Here is a 15,794-nt window from a genome sequence, read left to right as displayed (position 1 = left end):
AAAAAACACCCCATCAACCCCCAAACCCCTCCATAACCCTCCATCCACGCCAGGCCACGCGGGGCAACGTCCTCCTCAATACGACCATTGTTGTGCTCCGGGCTGGCTAAGCCCTCCATATCAGAGGGATGAAACCACCTCCTCAACACACGCACACGCACACACACACACACACCAAGCAGTGGTCATGAGTGTGGTGGTGTGTTAACACGAGGCTGAGGATGATGGACTGGACTTCGATAGCTCAGCAGCTGTTTGCCGTGTCGAGATGTAGGAATGAAAATCCACCGTTCAAAACACACAAAACGCCACAGTGAAGAAGAAACTGCGCTGACATTAAAGCACAGAGGATCACGCTGATGGTTCTGCATGTGTCGGCCCTGTTACAGACTTATTTTACATCACAGATGAACTTCTTTGTCATCTGTTTTGAGATTTCCTTCCTGGAGTTTCAGTTCAGTTAACTTCAAAGTGCAGAGAATTAAAAACCTGCTAAAGATTTGTACTCCACCGCAGTGGACATGATGCTGTTTTATTCTATTGTCAAAGTTGGATCGTCAACATGTTGTGATGCAGCTGCAGACAGGAAGCTGAACATTTCTTATCTGAGGGCCCACAGACTCCCAAACCTTCTGTAGTCTGATTCTTATCTTGTCTTTATGCAAACAATTTAAAAAATCCAAGATGGCAAGTTTAAATCTACTCTGTAACAAAAAGCCTTTGAAAATATTCCTGCCTTATCGAGAGTGGGCGTGACCTCAATATTGATGATATTTGATTGCAGCTCAGGAGGTAGAGCGGGTCGTCCACTCACTGGAAGGTTGTTGGTTCGATTACCCGCCTCCCCCGGCTGCATGTTGAAGTATCTCTGAGCAGGATACTGAACCCAAAACTGTGAATGTGACAAGTGTTTTAAAGCTGTTTGAGCAGTCAGTAAACCGGTACAGCGCTGTAGAAGTGTAAGTTCGTTCACTCTCACTGAACTGATGTATCTATCTGGCTCAATGGATTGTTACACCCTGATCATTAAGCATTTTTTTCATTGGACTTCCTGACTAAATGAAGCTTTAATTTTCATCTTCTAAGTTACAACCGTTCACTTACATCAACTTTTTTTCATCCATAAAACTCAGCAGCAGTTCTGTCTACAGTCACTTTCATCTTTGTTGCTGTTATCTCTGCTGTAGACATTTCTGAGCTAATTACAACCAACCAAATGACTCTCATGCTCTGTTCCTTGGCTTTAAAATATCAGTGAGATTTACTTCAGCTCTCTGTTGAACATGTTTAACTCCCACTGCAGAACACAGTTTGGAACAAACACCTGTGAGAATTTGTGAATGAAGCACAAATGGCAGCCAGAATAAAACTTTGAGGACTGCAGCTACATAAGTTCAGGGAGAAAGTGATCAGTATCTACAGAAAGTGAGAGCAGCACTACATGTGCGGGAAGGAGGTTATGTAACTGGTGTGTTGCTATGGACACCACCTGACCTCCGACCCCGTGGTGGGTGTCATGAGGATCCCCGATGACGACCTGCATGTCACGCTACGTGTCACACAACTCACGTGTCACAGTAACGTACAACTGCTCCTGTGGGGTGGGAGGGGTGTACTGAGCATGTGCAGAAGTTACTAAAACAATCAGAGAGAGAGAAATCTGTTGACCGTCCTCATGAATGAAAAGAACATAAAGGGTCAGTTAACCCAATTGTCCCCCATTTTTAATCAGTCAAAACTGAAAACAAGACATGATCTGATGTTACCTGAAGTAACTGGCGATCGTCAGAGTTAATTTTGTTGTTAAACGGCTGCCATTGCCAATGAGAATCTGTCTGATGTGTTCACAGATAACATTATGTTTTCAAGCTCTGTGCTACGTATGTTTAGTCTTGTTCGCTGACTTCCTTCTTCACTCACTGACGCATCATCCAGTGTTTTTCTGTTACTTATAAAACCAGGCGACCAAATTAAACAAACCATTACGTTGACTGAAATGACAGATTTCAGTGGTTTGAACATCGTTGGAAATATTTGAGATCTTGTAAGTGCACAACTCAAGATGGGTGTGTCAGTGAAACACTCTAACTGTGTGATTTACTCTCAGCTCTGACACTGAGACCACACTGTTACCTGATCCTCCATGACACCCCGTGTACCTGGAACCCGCCTCATCAGCACCTTACCACACACACACACACACATGCGTGTACGCACAGTTCTGAGAAGTCCAAGTGAAGAATGTGCTGGTGTGAAGATTCAGGACGGTTGAACTTCTTGACCAGGATCATAAAAATGATGGAAGCAGCTTTAAAAGCCGATCCATCACATCATATTTCTGTTTCATCGCCTCGGTTCTGATCCATTGGAAGATCTCTACAGAGTGATGATCGGAGAGATGGTCAAAGTTTGGCTTTTCCTGAACTGAAATGATCAGAACTAATGTTGTAAAAGCGATAAAGGATGAACATGGCAGATTTATTTTCAATCGATGGTTTGTGGTTTTGCCAGGTGTAATATATATTCTGTGTTTGAGGGAAGAGTTGTGGTCTTTGGGTGATCTTTAGAAAACGCCCTGTTGAAAAGGATGAGCACTCGTCTGTTTAGCTGCGACTGCTTTGTATTCCATTAACACACTTTTATGTTGATGAAGATTTTTTTAAGTGACTTATAAGACTTCTTACACATGTCCAGATCCTTTTAGCTTCAGCGTTGCTCCGCTTTTTTTTTTATTTCGACCACTTAAAGGACTTTTTATCAATGTTGGCTTTAAAGTTGAGGTTTGAACAGCAGCTGTCTCACATCAAGGTCTGTTTAGTGGAATGAATACAACGGCATTAATCAATCCATCAATATATTAAGAAAACCAACAGGTTTAGGGACTAATACACCAATTGCAATAAAATAAATATGTCAAGTGATAAAAGATAAAGAATAAGAGATAAAAAAAGCAGCAATGAAAATAACGATTAAAGAAATATGAGGATAGAGAAAGAATCAAAAATTGCACATAGAAGTTGACTCAAAACAATGTTAATAAAATATGATAATATAAGAACCACAACAGTAAGAAGTGAATAAAAATAGAGGGTTATGATGAAACCCTTATAGATTAAAACAAGTATGAATATTAAAACCAAACCTTTTTAGTTTAATTTAAAACCATCAGTACTTCAGCTCCTCTCAGATCGTCTCGCTGCTCTGAAAGCTTCACCTCATGTTTTACTTCTGCTTTGTGGAGCAGCTGGAAGAGAAGAGCCGGACGATCCAAGTGAAAAGCACTACTTCTTAATTTACTGCATTCCTTCTACATTTCAACATAAAACAAAGTAACGAGAAACATGAGCAGAGACATTTCAAACATGTGTTCTATGGCACTATTTGTCCAGCAGAGAGCGCTGACGGGTTCATTCTCACTGGATCAACCTCAAAAATCCTCCGTTGGTCCGGCAATGATATCAGTGTATATTTAAGAAATGAAAAGTGCAACTCTGTGGTTCATCCTAATGAAGGTAGAAAGTAGGAAACTGGTTCTAATAACACAGAAAGAACCAGGAATCAGAGTCCATCACATCTCGGTACACGTATTAAAATCTACAAGAGTAATCGAGAGACATGATGCAGCAGTCTGACCTCGTTAGAGACTCCGGTTGTGTTGATACTGAAGGATGTTAGTCATTCATCATTAATAATTTATCACTGGTAAGAATTTAACTGATTAAAAATGTGTTTATGAACAATCAAAGAGTGCATTTGCAATAATCTACATCCCTACTACACAGAGAAATGACCTTGTTCTTGTACTGAGGTCTAAACTTTGAGAACATTTGGACATCTTGTTTGGTTGTCTTTGTTAATCACATTTGGTTTCAGTGTTTGAGTTGGAGCCATTTTGTCAGTGCGTGTCCTCGTGTGTGTGACTGTAGATGAGAGCTGTACGTTACGTGTTGGAACACTAGAGGGAGCTGCTGACTCATTAGTTGTGAGGTTTTCTTTACAGACTGAACGTTGGCAGGAACACAAGTTTATTTCTCATCTTCTCTGCCAAGATGATTTTACATTTCAGATAGAAGAGTGTAAATAAAACACAAAGAAGTCACGTTGGTTCAGATTCAAGCTTCTGATTGATTGATGAGTTTAAGTATTGATAATGAGGTGTTCTGTGAGGTGAGTGTGATTATAATGAGGACACTGTGGATGTGATAATGTAGTCGTCACAGACCTGAAGGATCAGATCTTCACTGACACTGATCTATTGATCACTCTGTGGTTATTCTTGTGGCTCTGATCAATAATTAATGAAGTGTGTAAGCAGCAGACGGCTGGCAGCAGACGTGCACTGTGAGTTTTACATCTGAACACCTGATAACTTGAATCTCTGTGAAGCTGAATGGATGTAACGTATGTGGAGCTCTGACAGGTGAGACCAGGTGAACTTGTTGGTTCTACAGGTTCTTGTAACTTTACAGGTTTAGTGCTGCAGACTGACTGTAAGTGGCTTTAAGTTTCAAATAAACTGAAAATCAGAAGGTCAAACTATTCATGACTTCCGAAACAGTCTTGTATTTGACACAGAATCAATACAAAGAAACCAAACGTGATGCGATATTTTCCAGAAATAGTCACAGAATGTATTTTTACCTCATGTCACCTTTCACAGCCTGTAAGTAACGAGTCTACTGAGGACGCTGTTGTACTGGTTTCAAGTCCGAGACAAACTCAGCACGGCAGTAACCATCCAAATATTATATTTAAAAAGAAAGATTTAACTGCTGAAAACATGAACATCCTTCCACATACTTTATGAATAAAAAGGCTAATGATTAAAGATGGCCGACAGAAAATATTCACCACATTAGCTTCACTTACAAGTCAGGAAACAATGAAAGAGCATCGTTATCAGAGACTTTCCTGAGCAGCCATGTTAACCCAATACTGTCTTTCTGTAGTAAGATTATTTCTTTAAATAATCCACGAAAGGATGTGTGCGTAGGCTTTAGGAGAATCTATCAGCAGGAATAGAACATAATCAGGTATGTAAACTATTAACCGCTGAGAATATTTTTTACTGGCTATTTGTGTCGGTTTGTCGCTGAGTGCTGTTGGTGTTAGAGACGTTCATGCTTGCGCTAACACTGGTGAAGGTGGCCGACTGTGTTTTATAGAGCTTATACTGCCCTCTGTTGGCAAAACATAATCCAAAGTGCAAATAGCGATATTGGTGGTGAAAAGTGCCAGCGGCTGCCAGTAAACTGTCATAATTGGATGATTTGTTTTGTCCAATCAACCAAAACCATCAAATATTCAGTGTACTGTCACGTAAATTGACGAAAAGCAGCAAAATTCTTCCATATCAGATCCTGGAAACATCAGACATCTGGCGTTATTCTTGAAATAGAATTGTAAACGCACAATATGCCATTTCTGATTTGCATTAAAAACAATGAAAACAAAAGATGTTGATGTGTCATGAAGTAGCGTTTCACAGTTTTATTCACTTTCGTCACATTCGGCGCCTTCCTTCCTCACTCTGATGTATCTGATGGTGTCAGATGACCAAATCAAATACCTTTTAGTCAACTTGCATCTATCTTGTTCACAACTCCCAACTAGTTGTTTTTAGGCAGTAGTGATACAGTAATGTCACATATTTTATCTTTAACATCCATATTTCAGGTGAGAATGGGGAAGTCATGGTGGTCTTGTTGAACAGATGACCAGTTCTTTTGTTTGTGTATCTCTGCTGCTGCTGCTGCTGCTGCTGATGATGATGATGATGATGATGATGATGAGGATGAGGATGAAGATGAAGAGCAGAGACGGTACAGAGGTGATGGTGAGCTGTAATTGGTCAACAGCTTTGACTCTAATCAGGTTTTTATCAGATTAGACGTAAAATCCCAGTTGATCCAGTCCAGAGTGTAGACTGGACACTTGCTCTGTGTGTGTGTGTGTGTGTGTGTGTGTGTGTGTGTGTACAGTATGTTTTGTTTTCCCCTGACACACACATTAAGTCTGAGATGTGTTTCTGCCGCTGCCCCTGAGCCAGGCACTGACCTCAGAGCTGCTGGTCCTCTGAAGCTCAGGTGACTCAAACAAAGAGGTCGAAAAACTAGCGTGTACACCGGAGTGTGTGTTTGTTTGTGCTCAGTTGTTTTTGTGTAATTATTCAGCTCATTGACTGTGTGTGTGTGTGTGTGTGTGTGTGTGTGTGTGTGTGTGTGTGTGTGTGTGTCGGGCATCATGTCACAGTTGGCCGCTCGCCCTCTCTCTCTCTTTCAGCAGCCAAACTGAACCTCAGGGTTTCTTTTTTTCTTCCGGCTGCTCTGATTGGTCGGAGGAGAGTCTGTCTCCAGAAATCGCTCTAATCCTCTTAGATAAAACAGAGCCCTCGTCCAATCCCCTGCTCCAATCCCTCCCCTCTCTCTCTCTTTCTGTCTCTCTCTCTCTCCCTCTCTCTCTCCATGGGGAAGAGGAGTTTTTAATCCAAGTGGATTACGTTGCAAATTGGGTGACAGTGGAGGCGAGCGGCTGCAAAATCTGCTGCAGACTGCCAGCTTTATGTCTTCCTAAATATATGCAAGTGAGAGAAATTAACCCACTTATTGGTCCTGGCTTCACGAGGAGCAACCTGGAATAACCTGGAGTAACCTGGGAGAACCTGGAGGAGCTGAAGAGGAAACTTCTCTCTGTCACATTTTTCCTCTGGAGTCTCTAAGAAGGACCAGTTTTCATTTTTAACCTCAAGAGTTTGTCTTCGAGATTCCACCTCTCCGTCAGTTTGTTCTGGATGACTTGGAAGTTGTCAGAGATCTTCTGGAAGTTTCTTCAAAGAGGATGAGAAGCTAAAACAGGAAGATGCGTGTAGGAGGACTAGTTTATCGCGACAAGATGGAGATCGTTCAGGTTTCAAAACCTGCTGCTGTCACGGCCGTCTTCTACTCGCTTTAGCCAGCATGAGGAAGCCGTTTCCTACAAACTCTTTATCATCCTCCTGAACTTTCAGAGCTGATCCTAGTTTGTCAAACTGCCTCCAAGACTTCAGAATCCGAGCTGTGAGGAGCTTCATGTCGGGAGTTGAAAGCAGGATGGAGGGCAGGGATGTGGGAATGAGGAAGCTCCTGGGGATTCTGGGATTTCTCTGCCTGTGGATTACAGCTCAGGCTCAGATGAAGATCCCACCGGAGACGTAAGTATCCTTCACTCCTTCTGCTGGATCTGAGCTCTGTGTCTTCCTCCTGCTGTGGGAGGATAAATGTCACGCCAACAAATACTCAGATTTAAACTGATCTGACCCCTTTTATATGCATTCGTACATTTCCAGATAGACGCGCACATTTCTGTTGGTTTGAGCAGAGTTTGTCTGTGCATGGCTCTACTGTCGATGTGTCTTTGAGCACGGTAATGAACTGGGCGGCTCCCAGTGCGAACTCGTCAATCTGTCCTGATTGGCCTTGTTCCAGATAAATCCAGCCTCACACTACAAACTCCCAGAGTGCACTGTGTGTTCACGGAGGTCCTGCGGGAAAACTGCCGTCAGCTGACACAAACATTCCCTCAGGATCTTCATGAAAACACACGCACTGAAATCTGCTCTTCTCTGTTTCACTCCACAAATGTCTTATAGTTTTCCTGTTGCCTTGGATAATTTTATCCTGCTGTCTAATTAAAAATGGAACATTAACGTGACAAACAACATGTCAGACCGTAAACTTAAACCCCAACACAAGTCTTATCCTTCATGACGCTGTCAGAAGCTATCTGTAGCACTACAGTCCTTCTGTTGGTCTGTTTGTTTTAGTTATTCTAGTCCATATTAACAATTTTCCATAAATAGATACAAAGATAAATAAATAACAACAAGGCGTTGTTGGATCTCAGAAACCCAGATCTGGGCCAGAGAAAATTCTGGATCCTGGATCCTGTTCCAGCACTGTGTGAAAAACACCTCTTCAGTAGCTATCAGAGTCAAAAACTACTCAAAGGAAACTGCAGGAGACGAGCAGAATCTGCTGCAACAGAGTTTATTGTGTTTTTTCAGTCTGCAACCTCAAATAAGTCGAGCTGATCCCGATCGAGGCTCCTGGTTTCAGACTGATAGAGATCTTGAGGAGTCTCGACCTGTTTTCTTAAAACACTCACACTGTTTTTTCTGTTGTTGTGTTTTCTAACCTGGGATTTTAAAGGCTTCTCTAACAGTGTCATGTCGGGACATGTCTGGGCTCATATCTCATTATTTCCAGGACTTCTCATGGAAAACAGATGGGAGGAAAACAAAAAGTATAACACAAAGAAGGAGTTATTTAGTGGGTGTGGGCTGAAGCTTTATGTCGTCATAACTACCTTTTTTTTCATAACATTTTGATATATATACTAAAATATTCACACAAACTTCATTCTGAGGGGATTTTATGCTGAATTAACAATATCTAGGTTCATCTCAAAAACAAAAACGTATTAAACCAGAAGAACTGAACCTACAAAAAGCAAAATCTCCAAAAAAATAAAATAAAAAATAAAAACAACACAAGCAGAACAACCAGAAAAACTAAATACTTTAGTCAGAAATAGATTTTAGAGTTAAACTTTGGCCATGTGAGTTATTACACAAAGACTGTCTACCTGTCCTGATGACATATACAGGTGAGCGTGTGTGTCCTCACTATTAACCTCATTATTTTTCTTTTTAACTGTAATTTTTCCTGAAGTTTCTTTTATATCTGAAGCATCAGGCACTGCAGGCTCCACCTGCTCTATCTCTAAAGTCTGGAGTAGTTTGGGACTTTTGAAATGCTTTTAAAAAGAAACAATAGAAAAAAGAATAAATGCACTCTAAAATGCCGTAATCCACCTCTCTGGAAGCCCGGAGATCCCAAATCGATTTGAAAAGACGTTGTTTTGTTGTTTTTTTAAGTGGAAATCTGCTGAAGCTGCAGAGCTAAAAGCGTCGAGGTTGTTAAGTTTCATCTTGTCAAATCAAATGAAGTGATTCCGTCGATCTAAAGCGAATAACATTCATTAGTGTTTGTAATACGTCTCAGCTCTTTCATCCACATTTTAGCTGCCCTTCCCAGAATTCACCTGTCAGTCAGTCCCGGTGGTGCCGTGGTCTTCTTCCTGTTGTAGTTGCTCATACTAACAACCTCATTAGCATGAACCTGTCAGGCTGGGTAACTGTCGGGCTCCCTGCAGGACACACTCTCCCTCCTCCACCACCATCTGTGTGGCCAGCATGGCTCGCTGCCCCCCCCCCCCCCCCCCCCTCCGTCAGCCCGGTCACCTTCTACTCTGACCCACATTCACCACCCGACTGATGACCGCGGGCCTGGACAGAGATCACCGAGTCACCTGGTTACAAACGCACCCTGAATACAAAGTGAAAGTAACAGTTTAGATGTTGTGGATGTGGAACAGCTGATCAGAACGACTCTGGTCCAGTCTGAGTTGTGAGTGTGTGAGTTATGAATGATACAAAGATGACATCATTAACGGAGCTCGGATGCGACGATTCACCATGCCGACGGGTTGATAAAGAGCGGAGCCTCCATTTTAATCCATTTGAGCTAGAAACATAAATGCATGCTGTAAAAAAACAAACAAAATTCAAACCAACATGACTTTGCTGAACGTCATGTCTCCTCTCTCTTCAGCCGTCCTGTTCAAAGGTTAAACAATAATAAAAAAAAAGGGTCAGTAAGTTAATACTGTTACATTTTAATCTGTGTAGTATACATTCATCATCGCCAGATTTACATTTCCTCAGTCTATGATAAAGTGCTCTAATCCCACAATATGTTGCATTTGATATTTCAATAAACTGAATGCTGCACTGTTACCTGATGGCAGCCAACACTTCTCCAGAGTCTAAACACATACGGTCCGTGCAGGGAAGTGGCTGGAATCAACAGCAAACAAAACCCCGGCACTCTTAGAGAACGGTCCTTCTTTTTAAATGTTACTAGTGCAGTGCCCGTAAGAAATATGTATTCCTATAGAAAAGTGGGAGGTTAAGCAGCTTTTTCATGGATGGCCAAATGAGGCTGTGTTTGAAGGTGAGACATCAGGGATATTTAGGTTTGTTGTGAAATCTGATATTCCAGGGTATAACTGGCTGTTTTTGACTATTTTTGATTTTGCCATTATATTTCACCTTAAAAACTATTTACTTGGTGTCATTATTTTCAGCACAACCTCACATGTGTGACTGTACAGTTGTTTTTTTATTTTGACATACTGTATTAACACAATGGACCTAAAATCACAAAAAAACATGAAATCTGAGTAGAAAAAGTTTGATTTTTTACTGTGAAAACCACAAATATGTTTAACAAACCATTTTTATTACTTATAATACAAATATAAATTGTTGTCTGCTAAATATGTGCATACATTTTAAACATTTACGAAGTTATATGTAACTATTTACATTTAAATGCAGGTAATGCTCATTCAGCTTCTCCTCATTGTTTTGACTCATTAAACAAAAAACCGACTCCACTACACACTAAACACACGACACACTATCATTACAGTCCAAACAAATGCGACGTTGCACACCCTTGAACCGCGCAGCAGCCATGTTGAAACTCTCAGGTCAGTGTGATCCTGATCCGCAGAGATATTTGAGGAACACACACACACACACATACAGAGATTCCTTGCTTTTATAGAGAGATTGTTGGCAGACAAACATGTTTCAGCACTTCACCTTCATCAGCGTGTGACGAGAAGTGAAGATGAAAGTATGGATCAAACAGACAAGATAGTTCTATTATGGACCAGTGTTTGTAAAATCATAGTCCAACCCAGAAATAGCAGATTTGGTGATTTACATTTTTACATTTAACTTTTACATTCAAACATCTTGTGTGCTTGAGTGTATTTTCTGTGGAGTGTGTCGCTGGATGACATGTTGCAGCAAAACTGACGTGACTTTTCTTCTTCTGGCCACAAATGATTGATGTTTGTTTCTAAATCTGAATTGATCTCTCTGGTCTCACCCTGATAGATTAGTGTTTTGTCCAGGAACTCCATATTTCATCCCTGTATCCTGTCAGTGTCTCTTTCCTCGCTGTATCTCTCACCTCTGCTTCTGTCAGTCATTTGGACACAGACTTGTTTTTTCATTACATCAGTGTACTTCAGGTCGTCATCTCCACTGCTGACTGTTTGACCTGCTGCTGTTGGTTATAACTTGGGGTAAAACGAGATGATGGCTGTGTTCTTTGTGTCCAGTCAGATTTGGCGTCAATCTGTTTGACAGATCAGCCTCAACAGGATCAGGATCAGATGATTAGATTTTGGAGGTGATCTTGATGGAGGATTAAATTTTTTGGACATTTGTAGTTGAAATTGGTGACAGATGGAAAGATGCTGCAGGTAAACAAACAGCAACTTTGACCAAAGATTAATATCTAAAGATCAGAACTGATGACAATGAAAATATATTTATGTAAGTAAGAGGAGTGTACCACACGTCACATCCCACACCGAGGATCACCGGAGTAGCACTGTGTGGGATGTGATGTTTAAAGCTCTCATGTTAGGAGCCCGAGCATGAAATAAAAGACTACACAGTAAATCTTCAGAGAGCTGAAGCCACACAGAGCGATGTGCAGTGTGCAGAACAGCTGTTTGAGACAAACATGTTCGATCCTCGTCTATCAGCTTCAGACTCAGTCTGATCCCTCATGATGTCCACTGAGACTATTTTCATGTTTTGCATTCCCTGGCTGTTTACACAGACATGAATGAGAAAAGGATTCTACGGACGCTTCAGTATATCCAGCTGAGAAATGGCACCAGATAAAATGTGTAAATACAAACAACAAGAGAAGCCAGACTTCAGAACAAGTCATCAACTCTGCATCAAACAACAACACAGTGACAAGAAAACACAATTCCACGGTTATTATCATTGCAGTCTTAAAGCAATTAAATGTTTATAAATCCCATCTCCAGCTGACTGCATCTAAATTAAAGGCTGCCCACATCATAAACGATCACTTTAACAATAACTGTAAAGACAACTTCCACCATGACAGTAACGCTGTGCACGCCGTTCGTTCTCCAGCTGTGTTGGCAGCTTAGAAGAACGGATATCGATGTTGTGTTACTGCTGTACGTTAAAAAAGAGACACAAAAAGAAAACCAGAAGTTTTGAGAAGAAGAATCAGACTCTGTAATGAGAGCTGTCGTCCTTTCGAGTCCAACTTTCACAAGAGTCAACATCAGTTACTGTTTATTCAAAACAAATAATCAGTTAATTATTGAGTCTATCAAATTTGGAAAAAATGCTCAACGTGATCAAACATCTTTAAAAAGTTTCTTTTATCCGACCAGAAGTCCAGCTAGCAACTAACAGCTACTATCATAAATGACAAAGCAGCACATTCCTCCATTTCAGCGCTAAAATAACTGAACTAATTACTGATTAATTAATCAATTATCAAAATATTTGGCAACTAATTTCTACTGTAGACTAATGAGATAATCAAACAATCGTTGCAGCTCTAGTGTGAGTTTGTACGTCTGCACTGAGAGGATTAATGTCCAGAACAGATGGATCAATAAACTCCTGCTGAGTAAACACACACAGTCCTGCTGTGTGTGTGTGTGTGTGTGTGTGTGTGTGTGTGTGTGTGTGTGTGTGTGTGTCAGGTTACCTCAGTTTGCTGACTTGAAAATGAGTGAACTACATTTGTTTGAAATGTCCATGGATCTGAGAGAACGCTGCTCAGTTGGAAGCTCTTCCCCTCCTTCTTCTGAAACGAAGAGAAGAGTTCCATCCTCACAAATTAAATAAGATAAATTCTGTTTATGTTGCCCAAAATCACAATCACATTGCCTCGGTGGACTTTACAATCTGTACAGTGAACGACATCCTCTGTTCCATATTGAAAAAAACCTTTTTAACAGGGTGAAAAAAAACAGCCTCTCTCTCTTTTTAAGAGCATCTTTGATCTCAGTGCCTCCCAACATATTCTTTACAATTATACATTAAATGTGTGTAACTTTAGAAAGTCATCATCATTTTCTGTGTAAAAGTTAATCTAAAAATCACTAAAGCTGTCAGATAAATTAAGTGAATTATGACAAATATTTCCCTACTTACTGAGTCTTAGTTTTGTTTGTTTTGTGCTTTTATTTATTCATTATCCAGTTACTAAATAATATCTGTTCAAAATGCTGTACTATATACAGTAGTGATATTTTATATATACGATATCAGTTTGTCTCACCTTTAATGACATTAATAAATACATATATATCTTTATTAAAAAACATGTAAGAACATCACAAGGTAATGAGGACCTGTAAAATTTAAAAACCCCTGTGTGATCAACATTAAAGCGAAACTCTCGCCAAAAAGCAGCCGAGGCTTTATTTGTGACTGAATGAGTCAAACCTTCGTGTAAAAGCATAATTATGACGAAAGAGGCACTTTTAAGATTTACCGTAGTTTCAGTTTTGGGCACGTTAATTTTGAACGGGAGAGCTCGGGGCAGAGATACGACAGCATCAAAATCTCTCTGTTTAGAACACTAAGAAGTCTCGACACAACATGAGACTTTGCTGGTAGCATCACCAGGGTCTCTACACATGAACACGAGCATTGAGAACATTGTTTGTGTACACAGAGTTTACTAAAAAGAAGGTTTTTGAACTACTCACGTTAGCTGCTGCATCTCCTGCGCGTCGCCGCCATGGCAGACAAAAAGTGTCGATCCCCGAGTGCGACCTGACAGGCAGGAGAGTAATGGAATCACTCCTAAAGCGTGCCTGTCAGGTCGCACTCGGGGATCGACACTTTTTGTCTGCCATGACGGCGGCGCGCCGGAGATACAGCAGCTAACGTGAGTTGTTCGAAAACGTTCTTTTTAGTAAACACAAACAAAGTTCTCAATGCTCGTGTTCATGTGTAGAGACCCTGGTGATGCTACGAGCAAAGTTTCATGTTGTGTCGAGATTTCTTACTGTTTTAAAAATAGAGATTTAGATGCTAGCATGTCTTGCCCCATGCACTCCCGTTCAAAATTAACGTGCCCAAAACCGAAACTACGGTTAATCTTAAAAGTGCCTCTTTCGTCGTAATTATGCTTTTACATGAAGGTTTGACTCATATTCAGTCACAAATAAAGCCTCAGTTGCTTTTTGGCGAGAGTTTCACTTTAAGATCAGAAGTGCTTCATTTCTCATCATAAAACCTGAAACTTTTGTTTTGTTGGTCCGTTATAGAGAGCTGAGCTCCCTCACTGTGTGTGTGTGTGTGTGTGTGTGTGTGTGTGTGTGTGTGTGTGTGTGTGTGTGTGTGTGTGTTGTGTTTCTGTTGTGTTTTAGTGGTATTGTGAGTTTGTGCTGAGCAGACACCTGCAGCTCTCTGCTGTGACCCAGATGAAGAACAGATTATCTAAATCTCTTTCATCGCTGTCATATTTAACGGCCTTTTTCTGCCGTAACACACACCGCTGCTGCTCTGCGTCGCCACGGCAACAGACACCAAAACTCAAAGCAGCACGTCCAACACACACACACACACACACACACACACACACACACACACCGCTTACACAGGTTTTGTTTGATTGAGATCTGTCACCTGTTTCAGTCAAACTTTATTTAACTCAACACATGATGACAGTGACGAGGTGATGACTGTCACACAGGAAACTCAAAGACAGTTTTCATGAACACAGTCATAGTGAGAATAATACAAAGTGAAACTTGTAAGAAGCACAGGCCACATTTAGTAGAAGGAGATAAACTGTTTATTATATTATAAATCAAATGACTTCTGATCGTTGCTTCCACCATCACTGCCTTTATAAATACTTTGATAGTCACCTCAATTCAGAAGTGTTTATTTTACACAAACTATAATGATGATACCACTATGACCATTTCTGCCACTGTTGTCATTACATCACATTACAGTTTAATTTATAAACCTCATTTTGCAGTTTAACATTAAAAAAGGTTTGTTTTATAAAAGGTTCAACTTAAAACCTCAAAGCATTTGATCCAGTCAAACAGTCCAGAAGTTGAAAAGACTTTTTCTTCTTGTTCTGAGTTCAGTTTTCAGTGATTCTTTGTGTCTCTCCACCACATTATTTATGCAGCATCTCCTTGTTGTGTATTTGTCTTTTGTACAGATATCAGTAATGTTGTGTGTTGCTGTTTGTGTTTCAGGGTGCAGCAGTGGGCGTCTGTGTTCTCTGTTCAGCTTCGGGAGCTGACCATCAAATACTCCGGCTCTCTGCTGCTGCAGAAGGTAAACAGTCAGAAGATCAGTAGAATGTAAAGGTCAAACTGAAGGTGCAGATATTCTTGGAAATGGTCCACATGTGGACTTTTGCTGCCGTGTAAAATAATTACATATTGTTCCATAAACAGATTCAAGAGGAGGAAAAAAACAACAACAACACGTTTTTCTCCAAATCATTAAAAAATGTTTTTGTTCCCTTATTTATTTAATATTTTTATATCATGATTATCCTGGATAAACTTTTTTTTCCCACCAGACCACAAGTCATAAACATACAAACACAAAGAACATGTTTTAATTCAGGATTCAAAAAAATGGATCAGCAGAATGAAAAACTTCTCACTTGGCCCCTCAGGGCTTCTGTACTCTGTCCTACACAACTGGACGTTAATGTTAATTTACTCTTTCATCCTGAATCTTTGGACTCGTTCTGAAATCACTTCCTCTGACTGGCTTCCTCTCCAGAGCATCTGCAGCCGAGGCTCATGGGTAGTGTAGTAACAAGAGCCATCGTTCTCACCAAACGGAC

General features: G+C 40.6%; 1 protein-coding gene across 6 annotated transcripts in view; it reads left to right on the top strand.

The window, feature by feature from the left end:
* Positions 1-15,794, top strand: part of LOC115586300 (voltage-dependent calcium channel subunit alpha-2/delta-4-like) — a 107,465-nt gene that overhangs the window by 39,049 nt on the left and 52,622 nt on the right. For 4 of the 6 annotated variants that reach the window (XM_030425213.1, XM_030425210.1, XM_030425211.1 and 1 more), the window contains exons 1-2: positions 6,381-7,189; positions 15,190-15,271. In XM_030425213.1, the coding sequence (XP_030281073.1) occupies positions 7,068-7,189; positions 15,190-15,271 (204 nt within the window). In that variant the 5' untranslated portion in view covers positions 6,381-7,067. Of the gene's footprint in view, positions 1-6,380; positions 7,190-15,189; positions 15,272-15,794 lie in introns of those variants that run through there. The other 2 variants (XM_030425215.1, XM_030425214.1) reach the window with 1 other exon arrangement.

The sequence above is a fragment of the Sparus aurata genome, chromosome 8 (genome assembly GCF_900880675.1).
Source record: "Sparus aurata chromosome 8, fSpaAur1.1, whole genome shotgun sequence".
NCBI classification, from domain to species: domain Eukaryota; kingdom Metazoa; phylum Chordata; class Actinopteri; order Spariformes; family Sparidae; genus Sparus; species Sparus aurata.
Note: the sequence above shows the minus strand (reverse complement) of the source record. Positions and strands in the feature narration are given on the sequence as shown.